Consider the following 18,330-nt stretch of genomic DNA (forward strand, 5'->3'; position numbering starts at 1 on the left):
TGAGCTCAGCTCTGAGCCTCCTCTTCTCCAGACTAAACAAGCCCAGCTCCCTCAGCCTCTCCCCATAGGGCTTGTGTTCAAGTCCCTTCCCCAGTCTTGTTGCTCTTCTCTGGACTCGCTCCAGCACTTCAATCTCTTTCCTGAGCTGAGGGCCCAGAACTGAACACAACACTCCAGGTGTGGCCTCCCCAATGCAGAGCACAGGGGAAGGATCACTGTCCTTGTCCTGCTGACCACGCTGGTTTGGATACAGGACAGGACACCATTGGCCTTCTTGGCCACCTGGGCACACTGTTGGCTCATGTTGAGCTTCTGTCCATTAGCTCCCCCAGGTCCCTTTCTGCCCGACTGCTCTCCAGCCACTCTGTGCCCAGCCTGGAGCTGCAGGGGGTTGTTGTGGCCAAAGTGCTGTGGCCAATACTGGGTTTGCAAGAATTCAAAATATGGAAGACGACTCCACAGATCAGATTTTCTAAGCTTCTCTTTGGCTTGTCTGGAACTGTCTAACAAAACTTGACTGAAACGGTCTCGTTTTCCTCCATCTTCATAACTGGGAAAATAAATCCTAGGAAAAACATTTCCCTGCCAAAACAAGAGTAACATTCACATCTATCTTTTATTTAGAATGTATTCTAGATACTTATAATTCATCTGCGCTACAGCAGGAACTGAATTAATCTAAGTCTCCTTTAAGTCGGATTGTGGTTTTCATGAGGTAAGATTGCAGCAATCGTTTCCAGAAATTTAAGAAAACCCTGTTCCTTTGCAACAGAGAAGGGAGCCCTCGGCTTCTCCAGGGAACGGCGTTTGGCTCAAATCCTGCTGCTCCAGCCAAGTCCCATTAATATGAATGGCGCTCTGAACCTAGAAATCAGATTCAGCTGAATCACACAGTCATTGGAGTGTTCGGTATTTCCCTCCTTTTAATAAGGAAAAGCAACAGCCATTGTCGTTTTTCACAATAACTCGCTGCAAGACAAAACAACTGGGGGGGGAAAGACTGCTTTCCATTAACGAATGGGCATCCCAAACGCAAGGGCACTGAGATAGAAACCATCAAAACAAAATAAACTTTGGATATTAACAAAGACAATATTGCCGGTGTAGAAGGATCCACGCGACTAAACAAAGAACCACTTCAAAACATGTATAAGAGACTAAGGGAAATGCCTATGGGGGTGGAAAGGACTGGTCAAGAGAAAATGGTATTTTAATAAGTCAAAGGGCTGGGGGTAAAGTGAAAACATTGGTCAGACTGAGACAGAACTCAAAGGAAATTAACTGAATGAACATTTTAGAATAAAGAGCTGCTACGGCATTAGAGAAGGTGAAGAAAACCAGGTAAATCAACACACTCCAAAGCCAAAGCACATTTTCCTGCACTACCAATTAAAGTGAGGATGTGAACAGCACTGCTCTGTCTTGGCAGGATCTGCAAACCAGACTCCAGTTCTGTGTGCTCAAAGTCTTGCAAAAATCTCAGTTATGCAGAATTTAATACACCGGGATGTGGAGGAACAGGCAATTGTCGCTCCCTGTTTCAAGGAGGGTTGGAATAATTAAAGCTTAGGTCCAATGAACGAGGTATCACATCGTATAATTGTACAAGAGTAAAACCAGTACCAATATTTTGTGAATCTCTGCAACTATAGGTCTGTAGAATGATTACGATGCCTGTGAGACTTAATACCATGCAGAATTTTAGAAAATAGAAATATCAATAGAAAAATCAATAAACTTGATGGTAAATGCTAACAAAACACAATAATATGTTTCCTTGGCTTACACAAGCAGGCGCACACGATCTTAAGAATCTTTTTTGTTCATGAGATAACGTCTTCAAGACAAAAGACACATCGCATCTACTTGAACTTGGTGAAAGTAGCTGGTGTGGTGTCAGAGCAGCAACTACGGAAGTGAACTGCAGCTCAGTACAAAGCTGGTTGGTAAAATGGAGGAAAGATCTAAAGAGCACCAAAAAAAGGCAGCAGAAGGTTGGGGACACTGACCAGAGAAGCTCAGGGAACGTCCCTGTGACACCCTTTGCAATGAATCTGGCATACACTGAAGTAAACCGACAGCATTTTGGGGAGTTAAGTTGGGAGACACTCTACACAGCATTGAGATGCTTCATAGAAAGAGAGATCTAACTGTAAGAATGGAAGAAACGGAAAGAAAAATCAGAGGAAGGTACAGATGGAAGCAAGAATGAGCACACAAACACTTGTAGAGTGAGCCGGAGCATCAGTGAGAAGCAGATAAAGGACTTGAAGGGGTTTCTTAAAATATGAACGTGATCTATTAAGTCAAGGCAGCAGTGAAAAGTAAAGGCAAACCAAGGGTAGCACTGAACATTTTGCCTCTTTCCAAGAAACAAGGACCCTCACATCAGGTACTACACGCAGCCTGGATATCTGCAGCCAAAAATAACATCAAAAGAAAAGTATTAGGATGATCAGAGGAAAAGTGAGCTTTTTATAAGTAGGGATTCAAAAGGATCTGGTTGTATTTGATCAGGCCAAATAAGGCAGAAAGAATAAAAGCAGACCTAATGAAATAGGCTGAAAACTCAAACCCAACCAACCAAAATGTTCCCAACCATTCAAATAGTGGAATGGTGGGAGGAATCTAAACACTCAAGATAAAAGAAGGAGAAATGTTATGGTAACATTAACACTACAGTGGGGACTGTACTCACTGAGCTAGGCGGCCTTTTCCAGTCCAGTGTCATGATCGATTACTAAAACCCTCGTTAAGTCCTAAAATTTCCAAGCTCATTTCCTCAAAAGTGCTATTGTTATAAAGTTTGGTTTATTAAAAGCCTCTGCATTGTAACGCAAGAAGCCAATCTACATACAGAATATACAAGGCCATATGGGATACTTAAAGATTTTAACAAAACTTCCCTAAGGATCACAATCCGAATGTGTCTAACCACAAAAAAGCACAATAGAACCTCTGCCACGACATACAGTCGCTGTAGCCAATTAGACAGCAGTGCTACATTTAAAATGCAACGTCGAGAATACAAGATTTTAGAGCACCCACTGGCTTCAGAAGACAAAATAAGAGCACATGGTGAACATTAAACTTAACAAACAATAGGTAGTAATGCATACATAAGTTAAAGTTTCTCACACATGCAAGTTTCTAAGACTGGGAACAGTCAGGCTGGACATGAGGAAGGAATTGTTGTCTCTGATGGTGGTGAGAGCCCGGCACAGGTTGGGCAGAGAGGTGGTGGATGAACCATCCCTGGAGACATCCCAGGCCAGGCTGGACGGGGCTCTGAGCAACCTGAGCTGGTGAAGATGTCCCTGTCATGGCAGGGGGGGCAATGGGGGAGCTGGGAAGGTCCCTTCCAACCCAAACCATTCTGTGTTTCTATGTTCCTGGGAAGGTCTGCGTAGCAGGGCAGTTTGTGATAATCTCATATCTGCAAGATCGATGTCATCGGTTACAGAGAGAACCAGCTTCTGGTTGGAAAAGAACCTCTGGAGGGCTCCAGGCCCTCCTCCTGCTCCAAGCAGGGCTATTGCTGGCAGTACAGGTCGGCTCAGCCAGCACGTCGTCCAGCCCAGTTTTCAACATCTTCAAGGGTGGGGACTCAGTGCTTGGGTGAGTTGTTCCTGTCACTGCACCAGCCCCCTACTGACATTCAGTCTGAGTCTTCAAAGCTGCGATCCACAGTCACTGCCCCTTTTTACGCTCTCTGCCACCACCGAAAAACTTGTCTGTAACAGTCCTTCCCACTGCAACACCCTGATTTTATATAAAGGGTAAGCAGCCTCAAAATCATATCCACCATGTCTCTCAGTGCCCATCCCATCAGCTTCATGGAGGAGGTTTTCAATGTATTTCCAAACCTGCTGCTCCCTCAGTACTAACTGTCCCTTCTCCTTTCTAAGCTATGTTTATTCAGTAAGATATAGGAAAAGGTTTTGCTTGTGAAAACTGATGCAAGACCGACCTCGAACTTTAACCTTTCCTATATTTATAAGGTGACAGGCTTTAGTGGCTCAGCTAACGTGAGAAATAAACCCCTTCATCTTTCCTAATTTAAATAGTTAAAACAGACATCAACCACCTGACCCTTGCCTCTCATCTGAAACACAAACAATAATCGCCTGGTTTTCCCTCCACCCAACTCAGTATTTTTTAACTTTACCTGTGAATAAAAAGCTTTATAAATCTTTGTTTTGGGGAAAAGTGCAATCATCAAAAAGTTGTCTTGGGTATGGAACTCAATTGGTAGATGAGCAAGGAAGGAACTTTTGACGTCTATGAAGAGAGCAGCAACAACACTGTTAGAATCCTAGAAAAAGAAGAAAGAGGACAAATTATAATTAAAAGTTATTGAAAGGGAAAAAAAGGCTCAATGTATTAAATAGCAGAGAGCAGAAGAGGATTACTCATAGCTAGGTATGTGTAAAGACCTGAACATTCATTATCTTGCATAGCGCAGCTATGGAACGGAAGGATCAACTGCAGCCACTTACAATATTTCTCATTTTCTACTTCGCAGTTATTAGTGATACAAGCTTTAAAAAAAAGCATTTGAGGTTGTTCTAAGCACCTCAGCTTTGTCTTGCCTAGAAAAGAAAGTTTGTGTTTTAATATCTGCTCTTTTCCCTCCACCAAAAACCTGACATTACGCACTTTCCTCTGCTAAGGCTTCACAACAAAGCCACTTTCATCTATACCCACACATCACCTCTGACACGGATATTCTGAAAGAATGAGTTAAATGGAAGCTAAAGAGAACAGAAGGATGGCATCATGCTATTACAAACATTTATTATACCATGTTTCTGACTTGAAAGGAACAATGCTGCAACTATCAGGCCTGGAATTTAAAGTGTAGGTCACTTGTATGTTGGAAGCATCTGTTTTTCTCTCTGATTCTTTAATAAGCATAAAGTTCTACTAAATCTCTTGTTGCTTCACCTGAATTGCCTTCAGCAAATCAAAGCTGAAGCCCTCAGATCAGCCTCCCTCAAAAACACCCAAGTTAGGTTGTTCTATTTTGCTTCTCAGAAAAGACCACCAACCCTTGGTTTTCTGCATTTCAACAATAGACATTTATGTACAACTTTGCAGGATGCTGAAGTGTTTTATGCCCGAGCTTTGACTTGTAACTCTTTTCACACCAAAGTATTAGAAATACAGTAAAATTCAGCAGTGTAAAATAACCCTGGAAAATAGGGATTCCATTGCTTAGGGCTTGAATCAGAAATGAAGCAACATCCATCTCCCTTTCAACAGGAAAAGTGGGCAGAGAACCTCTACTTGCTGATTTTCAAGAAGAAAAAGCTCGATTTGGGAAACATGTAAGAATGGGTATAAATATAGAGACATTTGCAAACAGAATCTCTACTCTTTGTTGACCAAGGGATTAATGATAAAATAATCCTCTCAAGTCACTGAGATTACTGAAGAACATACAAACACGCTCTCCTGAAAGAGAACAATTTCTCTGAAGAGAAAATGGCTCTTGGAACATGGTCCACAGACCCTGGATTCTGCAGGACAGATTGTAGGTTTCATGAAGAACAATTAAAAGGCCAAGTCACACATGTGAAGTGACCACCAGAATGTGCTTCTCCTTCTGGAAAATGTTTAGGGTTCCGCAAATTGAAAAAAGCTGAAAAGAAGCTGCGATAATCCCCACAGACATAAAGTTTAAAAAGTCTATTTTAAAGTTTTACAGGGTGTTAATGTTGTGAAAACATTTTACTTAATATTTGTTCGCTTGATTAATGGCCAAAATAAATGCTGGGCTTGGTTACTTACAAGCTGAAATACTTGGTCTTAAATAAGAGTTTAAACCCGAGCACATGGTGTCTTAAAAGATGCCTTGATACAGCTTGAGACACTGAATGGCTACAGATGAAAAATACATAAACCTGGGAGTTTGGAGACTGGGTGTCAGTTTTCTTTTAGTGCCAGGATGGCAGATACTAAGAAAGAATAGATATGTCTTAGGAAATAGATGCCTGACTCTGCTAAGATTGGGACTGTTTTGGCTTTAGACCTTGACGATACAGTTTGTGAGTAACCTACCCTGTCCTCCATGCTAAGGAACTGTGCTTTTCATCACTTAAAGCCTTTGCTGCTTTTATTTTAATCCTAGTGTTAAATCATCCTTTCTTTTCCGTCAATATTGTTGTTGCAAATACTTTTGGAAAAAGCCTCCTAACAATTACCCTTCTTGTCCTGTCACTTCTGAACATTTAAAGCTCTCCACCCTCGCATTATGCCAAGCCAGTCGAACAATAAAATGCTCCCTGTCAAGGTTTAGCTTTACACAAAAAATCTGGCACTGGCTCAAGAATGATCGCCAGGTCCCATAAATAGCCAGTTTCATGAAAGTGAGTGTCTTGAATCAAACAATAGAAGGAAGGTCAGTGTTAAAATAGCTTCTTAAACTACCAAGGGGCAATCCATACGATATACAAGGCAGCTAAGGTAAGATTCTCTTCACTGCTGTGTTTTCACCTTAATTGTATCACATACTTTTATTGTATTTTACTGGTTTCCTCCATTATATGATGAAATCATAGCAACACAATGCTTTCTGGAGGTCACTAAACAAATGGGGAATACTGTACCTGAAGAAAATAGAAACCAAAGGAAACAATAACCAACCAAAATAACCTTTTTCCATTCTGAAAAAGTGATAGTTAACACAGAGTGTCAGCGTTGAAGAGGAGAAACAAAACTGAGTTGCCATTGTTAACCTAAATCTTAATTCCCACTAAACCAGAAGACCAAATCATTACCGTGGCAAGTTGGCCAAGTGAAATGATTCAAGCTGATCACAGGAATGGCGAAGCTCTACGCCTGATATTGTGTCTTTTACTGCAATTAGTCAGAAATGTGTGTAATTACAGTCAACATGCCTTTCCTTCTCACTTCTCAGCTTGGGAAACGCGAACCCGTCGTTCCCTTCACCCTGACAGGAGACAGACACCGCTCGTGACCTCTGCAGAGATAAGTACGACACTGCCACCAACGTTTGGCTCAAGGTTAAATCTATTTTGAACAGAAGGCGGCATTTCACCCCCCAATACACCACAGGACTTCACAATGCCTTGAACTTTTCTCTATCCGTCACTTAAGGCTGTGGGATGTTTCATGAATGCCATGTTCTGCAATTTTCCACGCTATGAAGACATATCGATAACTTGGTCTAATACAAAATTCTCCCCTCCTTGTAACTTAGTTAATCAGTAATTTCTTAAACAAACCAATACCAAAAATGTAGAGATCTGCGTCAGTTATTACAGTTTTACACACACGCTTGCAAAACTGCAACTGAAATAGAAACTTCGTACTCGTACCCTAAAGAAAGATTGTTAAAAATGGACTAAAAGTTTATGGCAGTAGGAACGAAACAAATACTCACCCCATCATAGAAAGCAATGGAAGTCATGTGCTTCTTTGGGATGGAAATGCTGCCGTGGTGGGGATCAGAAAAGAGAAGGCCGTCTGAAAAGAAGTGCACTTTGCCTAGGATTTGAAAGACAAAAAATGTATTAGGTCTAGATCAATATTTCAGTATCAGGTGATGAATGCCACTGCTTTCTGATGAAATCCATGCTCTTGCAGAATTCTGTTATGCTTAATCTGTGGTACATTTGAGTGAAGGTTTGGGATAGTATGTAGACAGCATTCAGAGCACAACCATTCCATCTTTCCTGGATCTCCCTATCAAGGGCAGGAGTCATGACCCTGATTGCATTTGACTTAAATCTTATCCTCTGGAGTCCATATACTAACACATGCAATGAAGACAGTGAAAGAAAAGGAGAGGAAAAATACAATGACAATTTTCCTTTCACTTCCTGACCAAGACAATGTTTAAAACAGAAAAACCCTTTATCTGCAGGCTTGGATTTTCTTTTGTGTATAGAGACAACTGTTACCGGGCTCACAAATTCCCTGGAGGCCAACAATCTAGTGACAGCCAAGAGAGATGCGGCATTCATTCCATTTCTGCTTTTCTTGCCATCTTACAGACATTTTGGTCCTTTACAAACCTGCACGACCAGGGAAAGCAGCTGGAAAATGAGAAAAGGCAAGGCTAGAGGGCGTAATGGAGAAAAACCAAAGCGACATCAGCAAAAAGCTGATTTTTGACTGGCATAAATCCGTGAACGAATGACTACGGGGCTGCCAGCTGGATCTGTGCTACCAGCGCTGGGCCAGGTATTAAAAGCAGGAGCAGATCTCACACAGGGAAGCACATAAGTCAGCAAAAGGGAAAGGTTAAATACTTTATTTGAAGGAAAAAAAAAAAAGGAAAAAGTGGCGTTATTCAGAGTTACATCCCGCAAAAGAAGCCAAGCAGCAAGGTAACTAAAACATAGAGCTAAACGCGGCCGCACATCTAACACAACCTGTCAAACAATGCTTGGGAGAAGTAATAAAGAAAGATGTTTTCATCTTGAAATGGCAACTTAGAAGAAGATTTTAAAAACTGTTCAATATTAAGGCTTTGTTTTCATAAAGAGCTTGGTATGAAATCCAGTCACTACACCTAGATATGATTTCAGGCCTGTATCTAGCGCAGTGCCTCAGGGGTCAGTACTGGGGCCTGTATTATTCAACATATTCAGCAATGATTTGGACAAGGGAATAGAGTGACTGTCAGCAAGTTTGCTGGTGACACCAAGCTGGGAGGAGTGGTGACACTGGAAGCTGTGCTGCCATCAGAGACCTGGACAGGCTGGAGAAATAGAACAAGGGCAAGTGTAGAGTCTTGAATCTGGGCAGGAACAACCCCAGGTTCCAGTGTAAGTTGGGAATGACCTATTAGAGAGCAGCGTAGGGGAAAGGGACCTGGGGGTCCTGGGGACAGCAGGGTGACCATGAGCCAGCACTGGGCCCTTGTGGCCAGGAAGCCAATGGTACCTGGGGTGGGTTAGAAGGGGGTGGTCAGTAGGTCAGAGAGGTTCTCCTGCCCCTCTGCTCTGCCCTGGGGAGACCACACCTGGAATCTTGTGTCCAGTTGTGGCCCCTCAGTTCCAGCAGGACAGGGAACTGCTGGAGAGAGTCCAGCGCAGCCACCAAGATGCTGCAGGGAGTGGAGCATCTCCCGTGTGAGGAAAGGCTGAGGGAGCTGGGGCTCTGGAGCTGGACAAGAGGACACTGAGGGGGGACTCATTCCTGGGGATCAATATGGAAAGGGGGAGTGTCAGGAGGATGGAGCCAGGCCCTTCTCGGTGACAACCAATGACAGGACAAGGGGTAATGGGTTCAAACTGGAACACAAGAGGTTCCACTTAAATATGAGAAGAAACTTGTTCGTGGTGAGGGTGGCAGAGCCTGGCCCAGGCTGCCCAGGGGGGTTGTGGAGTCTCCTTCTGTGCAGACATTCCAACCCGCCTGGACACCTTCCTGTGTAATCTCATCTGGGTGTTCTTGCTCCATTGGGGGATTGCACTGGATGAGCTTTCCAGGTCACTTCCAACCCCTGACATTCCAGGATTCTGTGACAGAAATGGCCAGTTCGTGCATACTTTCAAATTTTATCTATGGAAAAAACCACCTCCCAGGTCTGCAAAGCCTCATTGTAAATCATGTCAGAGTCCCACGTGCCTCAAAAACAAGCTCAGAGCTCTGACAGCAATCCTGCTGCTAGGACTGGGAGTTTCAAGGTTGGGGACAAAAAAGAACGGAGAGTTGTAAAGGCAAATGGAAAGAAAGCTTAAGACAATGGCATAGGTACACTCACCAGATGCGTAAATCCCAAAAACTATGCATCTCTCACATGTTTAAGAAAAAAAAGTGGACCAGCTCCTTAAGTAATTGAAAAACCACATCTCACCTTGTGCAGGCGTGGCCTGGGGGTGGCTGGAACAAATATACACCCCATCGCCTCCGGTGAGTAAAGTGCCCAGGAAAGATTTGTCTTCCTAAACAGGAAAAACAAACAGTAATATCACAGACTGCACCAAGGACTGTAATCCAGGAAAGAGTTTCTCATGGTTTTGCTTCAAACCTAAAGGTTTTTAAATAGCATCTGTCAGAACTTCTTTTTTACAAAGAGTTTTAACGTGCATCGATACAGAAGAGCCAGTGAAAGATACAGCATGGCGAGGATCATGTTTAAAAGTACTTCCCCCCGTTTTGGTTTTGCTGGTGGCTATAAAGTTACAAGTTATTGTCACAACCACAGGGCATGGCTTTTTGTTTTCAGATTGTCAGTCTACTCAACTAAAAGTATATGACAGCAAAATAAATCTATTCGTAATGAAGATTTCTGGTAACCACAAATTAAACCACAAATGTGAAACTCATGTTTCCAGATCCCAATTTTATTCTATTTTTTTTTTCACAGTGCTTAAAGTGTTTGTCCTTTAGACATTTAGCACACTAATTAAGTTTAAAGAAAGTTGCATGTAGAGTGGCATTGAGTTTTGAGGTTGGTTTTGAACCATATGAGCTCCATGGGTAATACTCAGTGAGACTTCCATGAAATCGTAGCTTTATTAGAACTCTTTTTGCTCTTGGGTTTTGTCATTCTTTGAAATAAAGAAAACCTCAAACTTTTACACACAATGTTTTGGGTTTTGTAGGTTAACGTTTGAAAAAGACAGGGCAAAAAAGGCAAATCTTTCATAGAAGAGGAGCAACAAAAGCCCCTTTTGCCAGCTGCTCAGATTTTTTGCAATACTGGTTCTTGAGAGTTGGAGAAAAATGTCTAGTTTTACCTTCAATATGTGCTGTGCCTTTTCAGAGAGTTTCACGTCACTATCTTCAACCTGTAGCCAGAAATAGTTCCCATTTGTATTGTTAGCAGATAAAGCAACTCTGTTGTGAAATAAAAAAGCACAACCACAAGGCAACCACAGATAATAAAGACCAGAGTGATTCAAAGATGGATTTGTGCTCTTCAGTTCTGTGTTACTGAAGTAATTCCTTGAAACGCATTCAGGGATACTCCCCATTAAATTGTTTTATAGACTAAAATGATTTTGTATAGTCACAAAGCAGCGTATCCCACTCAATCTCATATTTTATTAAGAGTTTCATCTCCAAAGTTAAAAATCACAATAATATAAATCTATTAATATACTGTTTCAATTCACAAATTCCATGTTTTCCCCTCACACATCCACACCCTGACAACAAGTTTTCGTTTGTGAAACTATATTTATAGGAAAAATCAAAGTAAGTTTGTGTACTAACCAGCCAAGAAGCGAATCTTGGGATGGCTGCGGTCAGGATTACGTGGCTGGTTTCTGAACTAATGCTGCCATCTGCAGGGAAGTAAATGGAAAGCAAAGTGGTCTAATAAAATCCATATAATTCAGACTGTTCAATGAGATACTTTAATGACTTGAAACGTCTTTAGGAAATATGAACATATCCTCATTATTTTAAGGAATGATTCGTGTTTAAGTGAAGCTTTCACAGCAGATTAGTTCTCGGTCTTCTCGTGCTCGAACATACACACAATTGTTAATAACACCAAAATACATCCCTGCTTTTATTCTAGCCTTAGGGTGTGCCTCTTACGCTTCCTTACCACATCTAATATCTTTGCCTAAAGCTACAGATTTCCCTTTCATCCAACTCTTGTCTGTGAACTACCCCAAATTAGTAGCCCATGACTCCCGCTTTTGAGGTCGGACTGCTAAATTTAAGCTAAAATCCCTAATATTAGTGTTTGTGTGATTAGCTTCTTCCTTTGCTCCCAAGTGTTCTGACTCCCATGGTTAAAAACCCACAGCCTGTCTGGATACAAGAATTGATAAATATTGTTCAGACAGCATCAATATCTACATTTCTTTGTCACATGTAAACAATGTGAAAAACATGCACTTGTCTAAAGTTCTGGAAATTCCTCGGTATCCTGCATTTTAAATGTCAGGCTGTTCCAAAAACAAGCTTTCTACATATCTTATCCTTTCTTAGTTTTCTTTCACCTCTTCCAAAGAGGAACTGAAATTAAAGCGTATCCTATAAAATTAGTGTTACAAAAGCGATGAGAGAGAGCTGTTCCAATTTCTTCACAAGACAGAAAAACATTCACTAAGACTTAAAAACTTTTAGGAAGGGTAGGATTGCACTTGAATTCTTACACCTCATCCCTGCTGTATCACAAGGCTGTCATAAACCCCAAGTCCTTTCCATGAGCTTAGAGAAACTGTCTTGGTACTTAAGATATTAATTACTAGACAAGCTAAAATTTTTCCGTCTTTTAATTAACCCAAAGGCTTCTATTGGAAACAGTAGAAGCTCTTTGGCTCTTCTGTCACAGCAAAGTTAACAGAACCACGACGTCAGGGTTAGAATTGAAAGTAGTTATTACCTTTCTCTTTGACTTGTATCTGTGATGTTAGAAATGACTCTGAAAAGACAACGGATCCCAAGCATCCTCTTCCCGTGAGCAAGTCTGGAATGTCAAATACCATCATAGACACCTACGGCAAACAACAGAAAGGAAGGGAAAGCAGAACTTGAAATATTTCACTTGAAGCAGCAAAGTCTGCATCTTTTAAACCTGCTCAAACACAACAGTTCAACATCACGGCAAAAGTCTGAGATCATAATTCTATGTTAATGTTTTATTCCAAAATCCACTGTCTGGCTTCATGTTCAGACTCAGTCTTACCTCGGTTTCAGCAGCTGAAATCTGTCTCATCCCTCTCCTCCCATTTGTATTTGTGAAGATAAAAATCTCAGCATGCCCCATAAAAAAGCCACTCGAGCGCTATTTTCTAATAAAATGTATAATCAGAGGACTGAACAGCTTACTCACCGTTTTAATCAAACACAGGCTATCCTCATTATCTAATGGAGTGATTCTAAAACAACAAAGATAATGAAATATTTAAAGGTTAGATCATTTTGAGCGACTTTTTAACAGCCAAAAAAAGCGATTTCATTTGAAAATCAGCTCTTATTTTTTGTAGCCCATTTCAGTCAATTAGACAGCGCGGGGATTAAAAAAGCACAAGCTCGTGAGATCAACTCAATTAAAACCACAGTTTTAAAAGAACCTCCTAATGGGCTCACGCTGCTTCTGCTCATTAACAGTTCACAAAATTTGTCTGCCCCGTTGTTTTAGGGTTTTTATAAATCTTTTTAAGATTCCACAGAATTACAGATCTGAAACCATTAAATGCAAAAGCACTTAGTACGTCTTGTATGAAATAAGCGAATGTAATGTTTTCTCAGAAGTTCTGACACAGGAAGAATACGCTTATTACTGTATTAAACCCACTAATTAATAATGAGAAGTGTAAGGCAGCGATACGCACCTTCCATGATTATTCACGGCCTGAATTTGAAAAACGATTTTGGAGCTGTAGAACAGAAATTGTATTGGTGAAAAAAGTGTTTCGTACTTCTCCTACACGTCAAAAAATACTCAATTTTAGACTTAAAGGTAAGTAACTGCTGAAGTGATTTAAAAAACGCAGGAAAAGACAAATGAAATCATGATAATGATTTTAAAGGTGTATTATCAAGTCTCAGAATTCAGCAGCCAATCAAGTTCACTTTAAAATTAACATTTTGTGTGTTTTTTCCCCAAAGAAACTAATACATCAACGCAATCCATCCATAGTTGAAAATACATACCGTAATGCAGATTTAAGTTGAGTCAAATGAAGGGTATCTAACGCGGACATGAGCAGCTGTTCCGCTACCTCCTTGGCCTGTAAAAAGGAAATGGAGAATAAAATCTCTCTTCCCATAGTCTAAAATCCCAGATAAACAGGAGACCAAACACTAAACACGAAACACGACCACACTGATGCACCAGGCTAAAATTTGTTTCATGCCATGTCTGATTTTCCTTATTGTAAGTTTAGGAAAATTCACGAACAATGGAAAAAACAGCTGTAAATGGATTACGATTAGATATTCTCTGGATTTTTTCTTCAACATAATTCAGAAAGACTGATGGAAGCCACAATATTAACTTTATCAATGTTAAGCAGTTGACCCAATTTTTTAAATTTTGGTTTGTCATCTTATATTTCAAGAAATCCAAACCGACAATGACAATGTACAGAATGGGTGCTTCATTTACCTTGGATTCAGTGGAAGTTTTAGCATAGCACTCAATGCCAGCAAGCACAGCCTCTACAACAGCAGCATAGATTTGCGACAACAGCGCACTGAAGAGAAATACAAACACAATATTTACTAGACAGACAGAAGCTTTTCCTCCTCTGTTTAAAGGAGTTTTTCCCCTCTCATAACACAACTGCCTTATAAAGAATGGATCCTTGTTCAAAAGAGCATAGAAATAGGTTTATACTTAACCTCTCAGTTTCAAAAAATAAATTAGAGCGAGTAAATTGCTCAGATTTGTCCTGGTTTTGTTAAAAACAAGACCGGTTCTCTTTTAGTGATGTTTCTTTCAGCTCAGTTCTTCTAGGTGCCTGTACCTCTCTGAGTTTTAACCTGCATATTTATCCTCGGATGCTGCACTCGGTGCTGATAAGAGACCAACGGGATGCTGAAGAAGCTCGTGTTTAGGTTTATTACTATAGTAGCCAAGAAAGACTGATAAGTTTTCCCCCGTTCCGTTGTGAGGGGGCGTGTTTGAGGAGGGGTGGATGGAACCGGTGACTAGAACTGACCAGCGGAAGTATTCCATCCCATCATCATCATACCCCTATATAAGAGGGTGATCACAGGGTCACTCTCTTCGCCCATGGCCGGCATCTGGAGAGGCCCCTGTCTGTCTGTCTGTCTGTCTGTGATCCACAGCCCTCAGGCCCTGCATCCTGCACCCAGGTCCCGCTTTGCTGTGCAGTCCCGCCCGTGACTGCCGGGGCCTGAGCTGCAGCTGCTGGAGCCGCCAGCCCCGCAGCCCCAGCTCTGCTGCTGAGGGACGCAGCTCCGCACCCAGCACTTGACATTGGCTTTGTATATTTTCTATATATATTCTCTATTTATTAGTAGCATTAGTAAAACCCTTTGAAACTCTCCAACTTGAAGTCTAAGTCTCTCTTCCTTTCCTCTTATCTTTCCAATCACCTTTCCGACCTAAAGGAAAGGGGTGGCGGGAGGTAAAGGGGATAACAAGGAGCATCCACCACGGTTTATTGCTGTCTTGCCTTAAACCTTGACAACGGGAAGTTCACACCCTCACGTTTGACAGCTCCCTTGAAATTAATTTCCCCATCTCTTATTTTGCAACAATGATTCTCATCAGCTTCCAAAAGGTGCTGGAGCAACTGCAGCGACTCAAACTGCCCAACTATCCTGACCGCCCTGCCCACAACTCAGCTCCTAAAGAATCCAACGTGAACAAAAAGGATTGCTAAAACTGTTTGATCACCTTTTAAATTCCTGAACTATTTCACCCCAGTTTGAAAACAATAGTCCAAAGCACCAGAAAACTTCTGCAGCTTGCAAATAAAAATAAAGGATAAAAATAATGGACTAGAAAACATCCTCAGACACGTGGTGTGAATTTTGGGGTTGTCCTGTGCAGGACAGGAGTTGGACTCGATCCTTGTGGGTCTCTTCCATATATATTCTCTATTTATTAGTAGCATTAGTAAAAGCCTTTAAAACTCTCCAACTTGAAGTCTAAGTCTCTCTTCCCTTCCTATTATCTTTCCAATCACCTTTCCGATCTAAAGGAAGGGTTGGTGGGAAATAAGAGGATAACAGGGAGCGTCTGCCACAGTTTATTGCCGCCTTGCCTTAAACCTTGACAGGATTACATAATATTTTGGGAAAAAAAACCATCCCAGCTTGGTCCAAGTCCCTTCTTCAAAGGGAATTGAAAAAATGATACAGAAATAACCAAAGATTAGAAGTGACTTGTAGCTCCAGAACTATTGAAAACACACCCAACTGCGCCCGACTAATAAACATCAGCTAAATTGGAGCGAAAAATAAATACATCACCAAAACAACCCTGTACCCCCAAACTTTAACTCCTCTGCAACTGCGAGATGCGGAGGGAGGACAGAGAAGGATGTGGCGTGTGAGCAAAACACAAAGCGCTGCCCAAGGATGGGAATAAAAGCACCTGAAGCTCCCAAACACAACCCAATGTGGGGGAAACTCAACATGCACCACACACCAAGCAGCTTAAACAAGTCCTGTCAATCCTCTGTTCTTTGAACTTCATCCCAAATAGCAGCAAGAGATTTTAAAACCAAACCTTCGTACTACTTTTTGAGGTTTCTTCTCTGTCATTTCATGTACTAACAGATGCATTTAACTTATGTTTTCCATACATACTTGTTACAGGAAATGTATAATTCCTCCTGAGCCTGTAACCATTCCTGTCTTCACTTAAATTCATGTATATATTTGCAAGAAAACGCTTCACAGTGGGCTGTGCTTTACATTAATATGCTATAGTTACCTCGCTCTTCTTCCCATTTTAAAATTTTAACACTAACCATGCAAAACAGAAAAAGGTGGGGTTTTTTTAAGAAATAATAGTATAAACATATTAAATATTTTCTTAATATTTATTATTTAAGCTAATAAAAATACAAATTTACCCCAGGGATGCTTAAAGTGATGCAGTCACTTCATGCAATTCAGCCCATCTGTGCTCTAGGTCCCAGTTCCGCTTCCTAAACACAGGTTAATTTGTACTAAATATTTTCCACCTTTTCCTTCATTGGAAAATCCTGAGAAGTCAACAAGATTAACTGCAAACTAATCCTGAAATCATGAGGCCAAGTTTGCCCCAAAAAGCTCATTTTGCTCTTGTTGAAACAACACAGAGACCCTTCTAAGAAACAGATATTCTTATCAAAATACTGCTTTATCAATAGACTCCTGCTTTACTTAGAAACCCTCTAAAAATATCAGTTAAAACTGTATTTAGCAAAAAGTCTTGGAAGTAGGACAAGAAATACTCTATATGTTTGAGGAGAACATAGATCTATATAAAAAATTACCTGTCGAAGCCAACTTTACAATAAAAAGATGAAAAATGTGCTGCTCAGTCTAGTAACTTCATATCATAATTATCCAAAGTCAAGAGTGCTTATAATGAAAGGTGATCACTGCAACATCTTTAATATCTTGCTAACATGTCATGCATGCTTGCAATATGCTCCACTGCCAAAGCAAAAACAAGCTACTAAAATTAAAGATCCCAATTAGCAAGGAGGACAAAACCTCTATGGAAAAGTCTGGTTGATGAAGCTGGAGAGCGCTACCCAAGCAGACCCTCTGCTGTGCTCTTCAAGCTCAACAGGTACGTACAACACATGGAGAAGTGGACATCAAAATGGATAAACAGTGTTATTTTGCAAAGCTCAAAATGTGCCGAAGCTTTGCAGACGACTAATAACAAATTTCAGAAGTGAACTTGTATCTATCCTTTAATATCGGGAAATTTCCTTGCAACTTTGAGTGTCCCCATTGGTGTTTTCACTAAATTTAACTAATCTCACATGCTGCTCAGCTTAATGAAACTAAGTTACTTTAACTTCTCTATGGAACATGCTCTCATTCAGTTATAGATAATTTTCCTCTCTGTTTAGGTATATAAAGTACATTCTAATTCGAGTAAGTGTTAAGATAAAGCTTTAGTAAAATATAAGTTGTACAGGAAAAGGGATATCACACTAACAACCCCTAGTCTGGGCATCATGTGAAACCCTTTCATATTCACTTTATTCTAAATAAAACTGTAGCTTTGCAAATGCCAACAGCCACTAAAAGCGCTTGTGACCTACTAGCAAAAGGTAGAAAGAGTGAAGAAATAAGAAAAAGTCGGCAGCTTACACTTGTTCAGCTTGCTTGTGCATCTCATTGTCATTTCCTGTATTAAAAACAACAAAACAAGTTTGTTTAAAGCACTTTCGGAAGCGTTTACACACAACTTCTTGGGTATGTTATTTCTGCTGTGTATCTTACACACGTATTTACTTTATTTATAAGTATTTATATGTTTGTTGATTTTAGAAAAGAGCAAAGAGGTTAACTGAGTGCATACATAAGCCAAGACTAAAAGCTGCATCCCCTAAAACCAGCTGCGTTGGGTCAGAATAAACATCTCTCATGCTGTATCTTGTCTCCTAAATTGGCCATTCCTGGATGCCCAGGAAAAAGCACAACTAGAACAAGCACACGCTGTGATCCCTTCTGTTTTGCAAACTCCAACCATCCTCTCATCAGGTACTTTCTGAGCTGGATGTGGTTTCAAGATAAACAGTAACCTAAAGAGACTGATTGGTCCATAAACTCATGCAGCTGTTTCAAATGGGTATGAAAATCAAGATAAAAGTCACATAATTTTCTCTATAATATTAAAAATCCTCAATTGTTTTGTAAAAATAAAAAAATTAAAATTTAAAACAAAAAAAGACAAAACAAAAC

General features: G+C 40.7%; 1 protein-coding gene across 1 annotated transcript in view; it reads right to left on the bottom strand.

The window, feature by feature from the left end:
- DNAAF9 (dynein axonemal assembly factor 9) overlaps nt 1-18,330 on the bottom strand; it is a gene marked incomplete at both ends in the record, with an annotated part of 77,545 nt that overhangs the window by 25,033 nt on the left and 34,182 nt on the right. The window contains 11 exons of the mRNA XM_080344013.1: nt 4,169-4,315; nt 7,409-7,512; nt 9,833-9,920; nt 10,719-10,769; nt 11,197-11,267; nt 12,323-12,434; nt 12,773-12,818; nt 13,275-13,319; nt 13,597-13,673; nt 14,051-14,138; nt 17,737-17,773. Of these exons, the coding sequence (XP_080200139.1) occupies nt 4,169-4,315; nt 7,409-7,512; nt 9,833-9,920; nt 10,719-10,769; nt 11,197-11,267; nt 12,323-12,434; nt 12,773-12,818; nt 13,275-13,319; nt 13,597-13,673; nt 14,051-14,138; nt 17,737-17,773 (866 nt within the window). The remainder of the gene's footprint in view (nt 1-4,168; nt 4,316-7,408; nt 7,513-9,832; nt 9,921-10,718; nt 10,770-11,196; nt 11,268-12,322; nt 12,435-12,772; nt 12,819-13,274; nt 13,320-13,596; nt 13,674-14,050; nt 14,139-17,736; nt 17,774-18,330) is intronic.

This window comes from Nesoenas mayeri, assembly GCF_963082525.1.
Source record: "Nesoenas mayeri genome assembly, chromosome: 4".
In the NCBI taxonomy this organism is placed as follows: Eukaryota; Metazoa; Chordata; class Aves; order Columbiformes; family Columbidae; genus Nesoenas; species Nesoenas mayeri.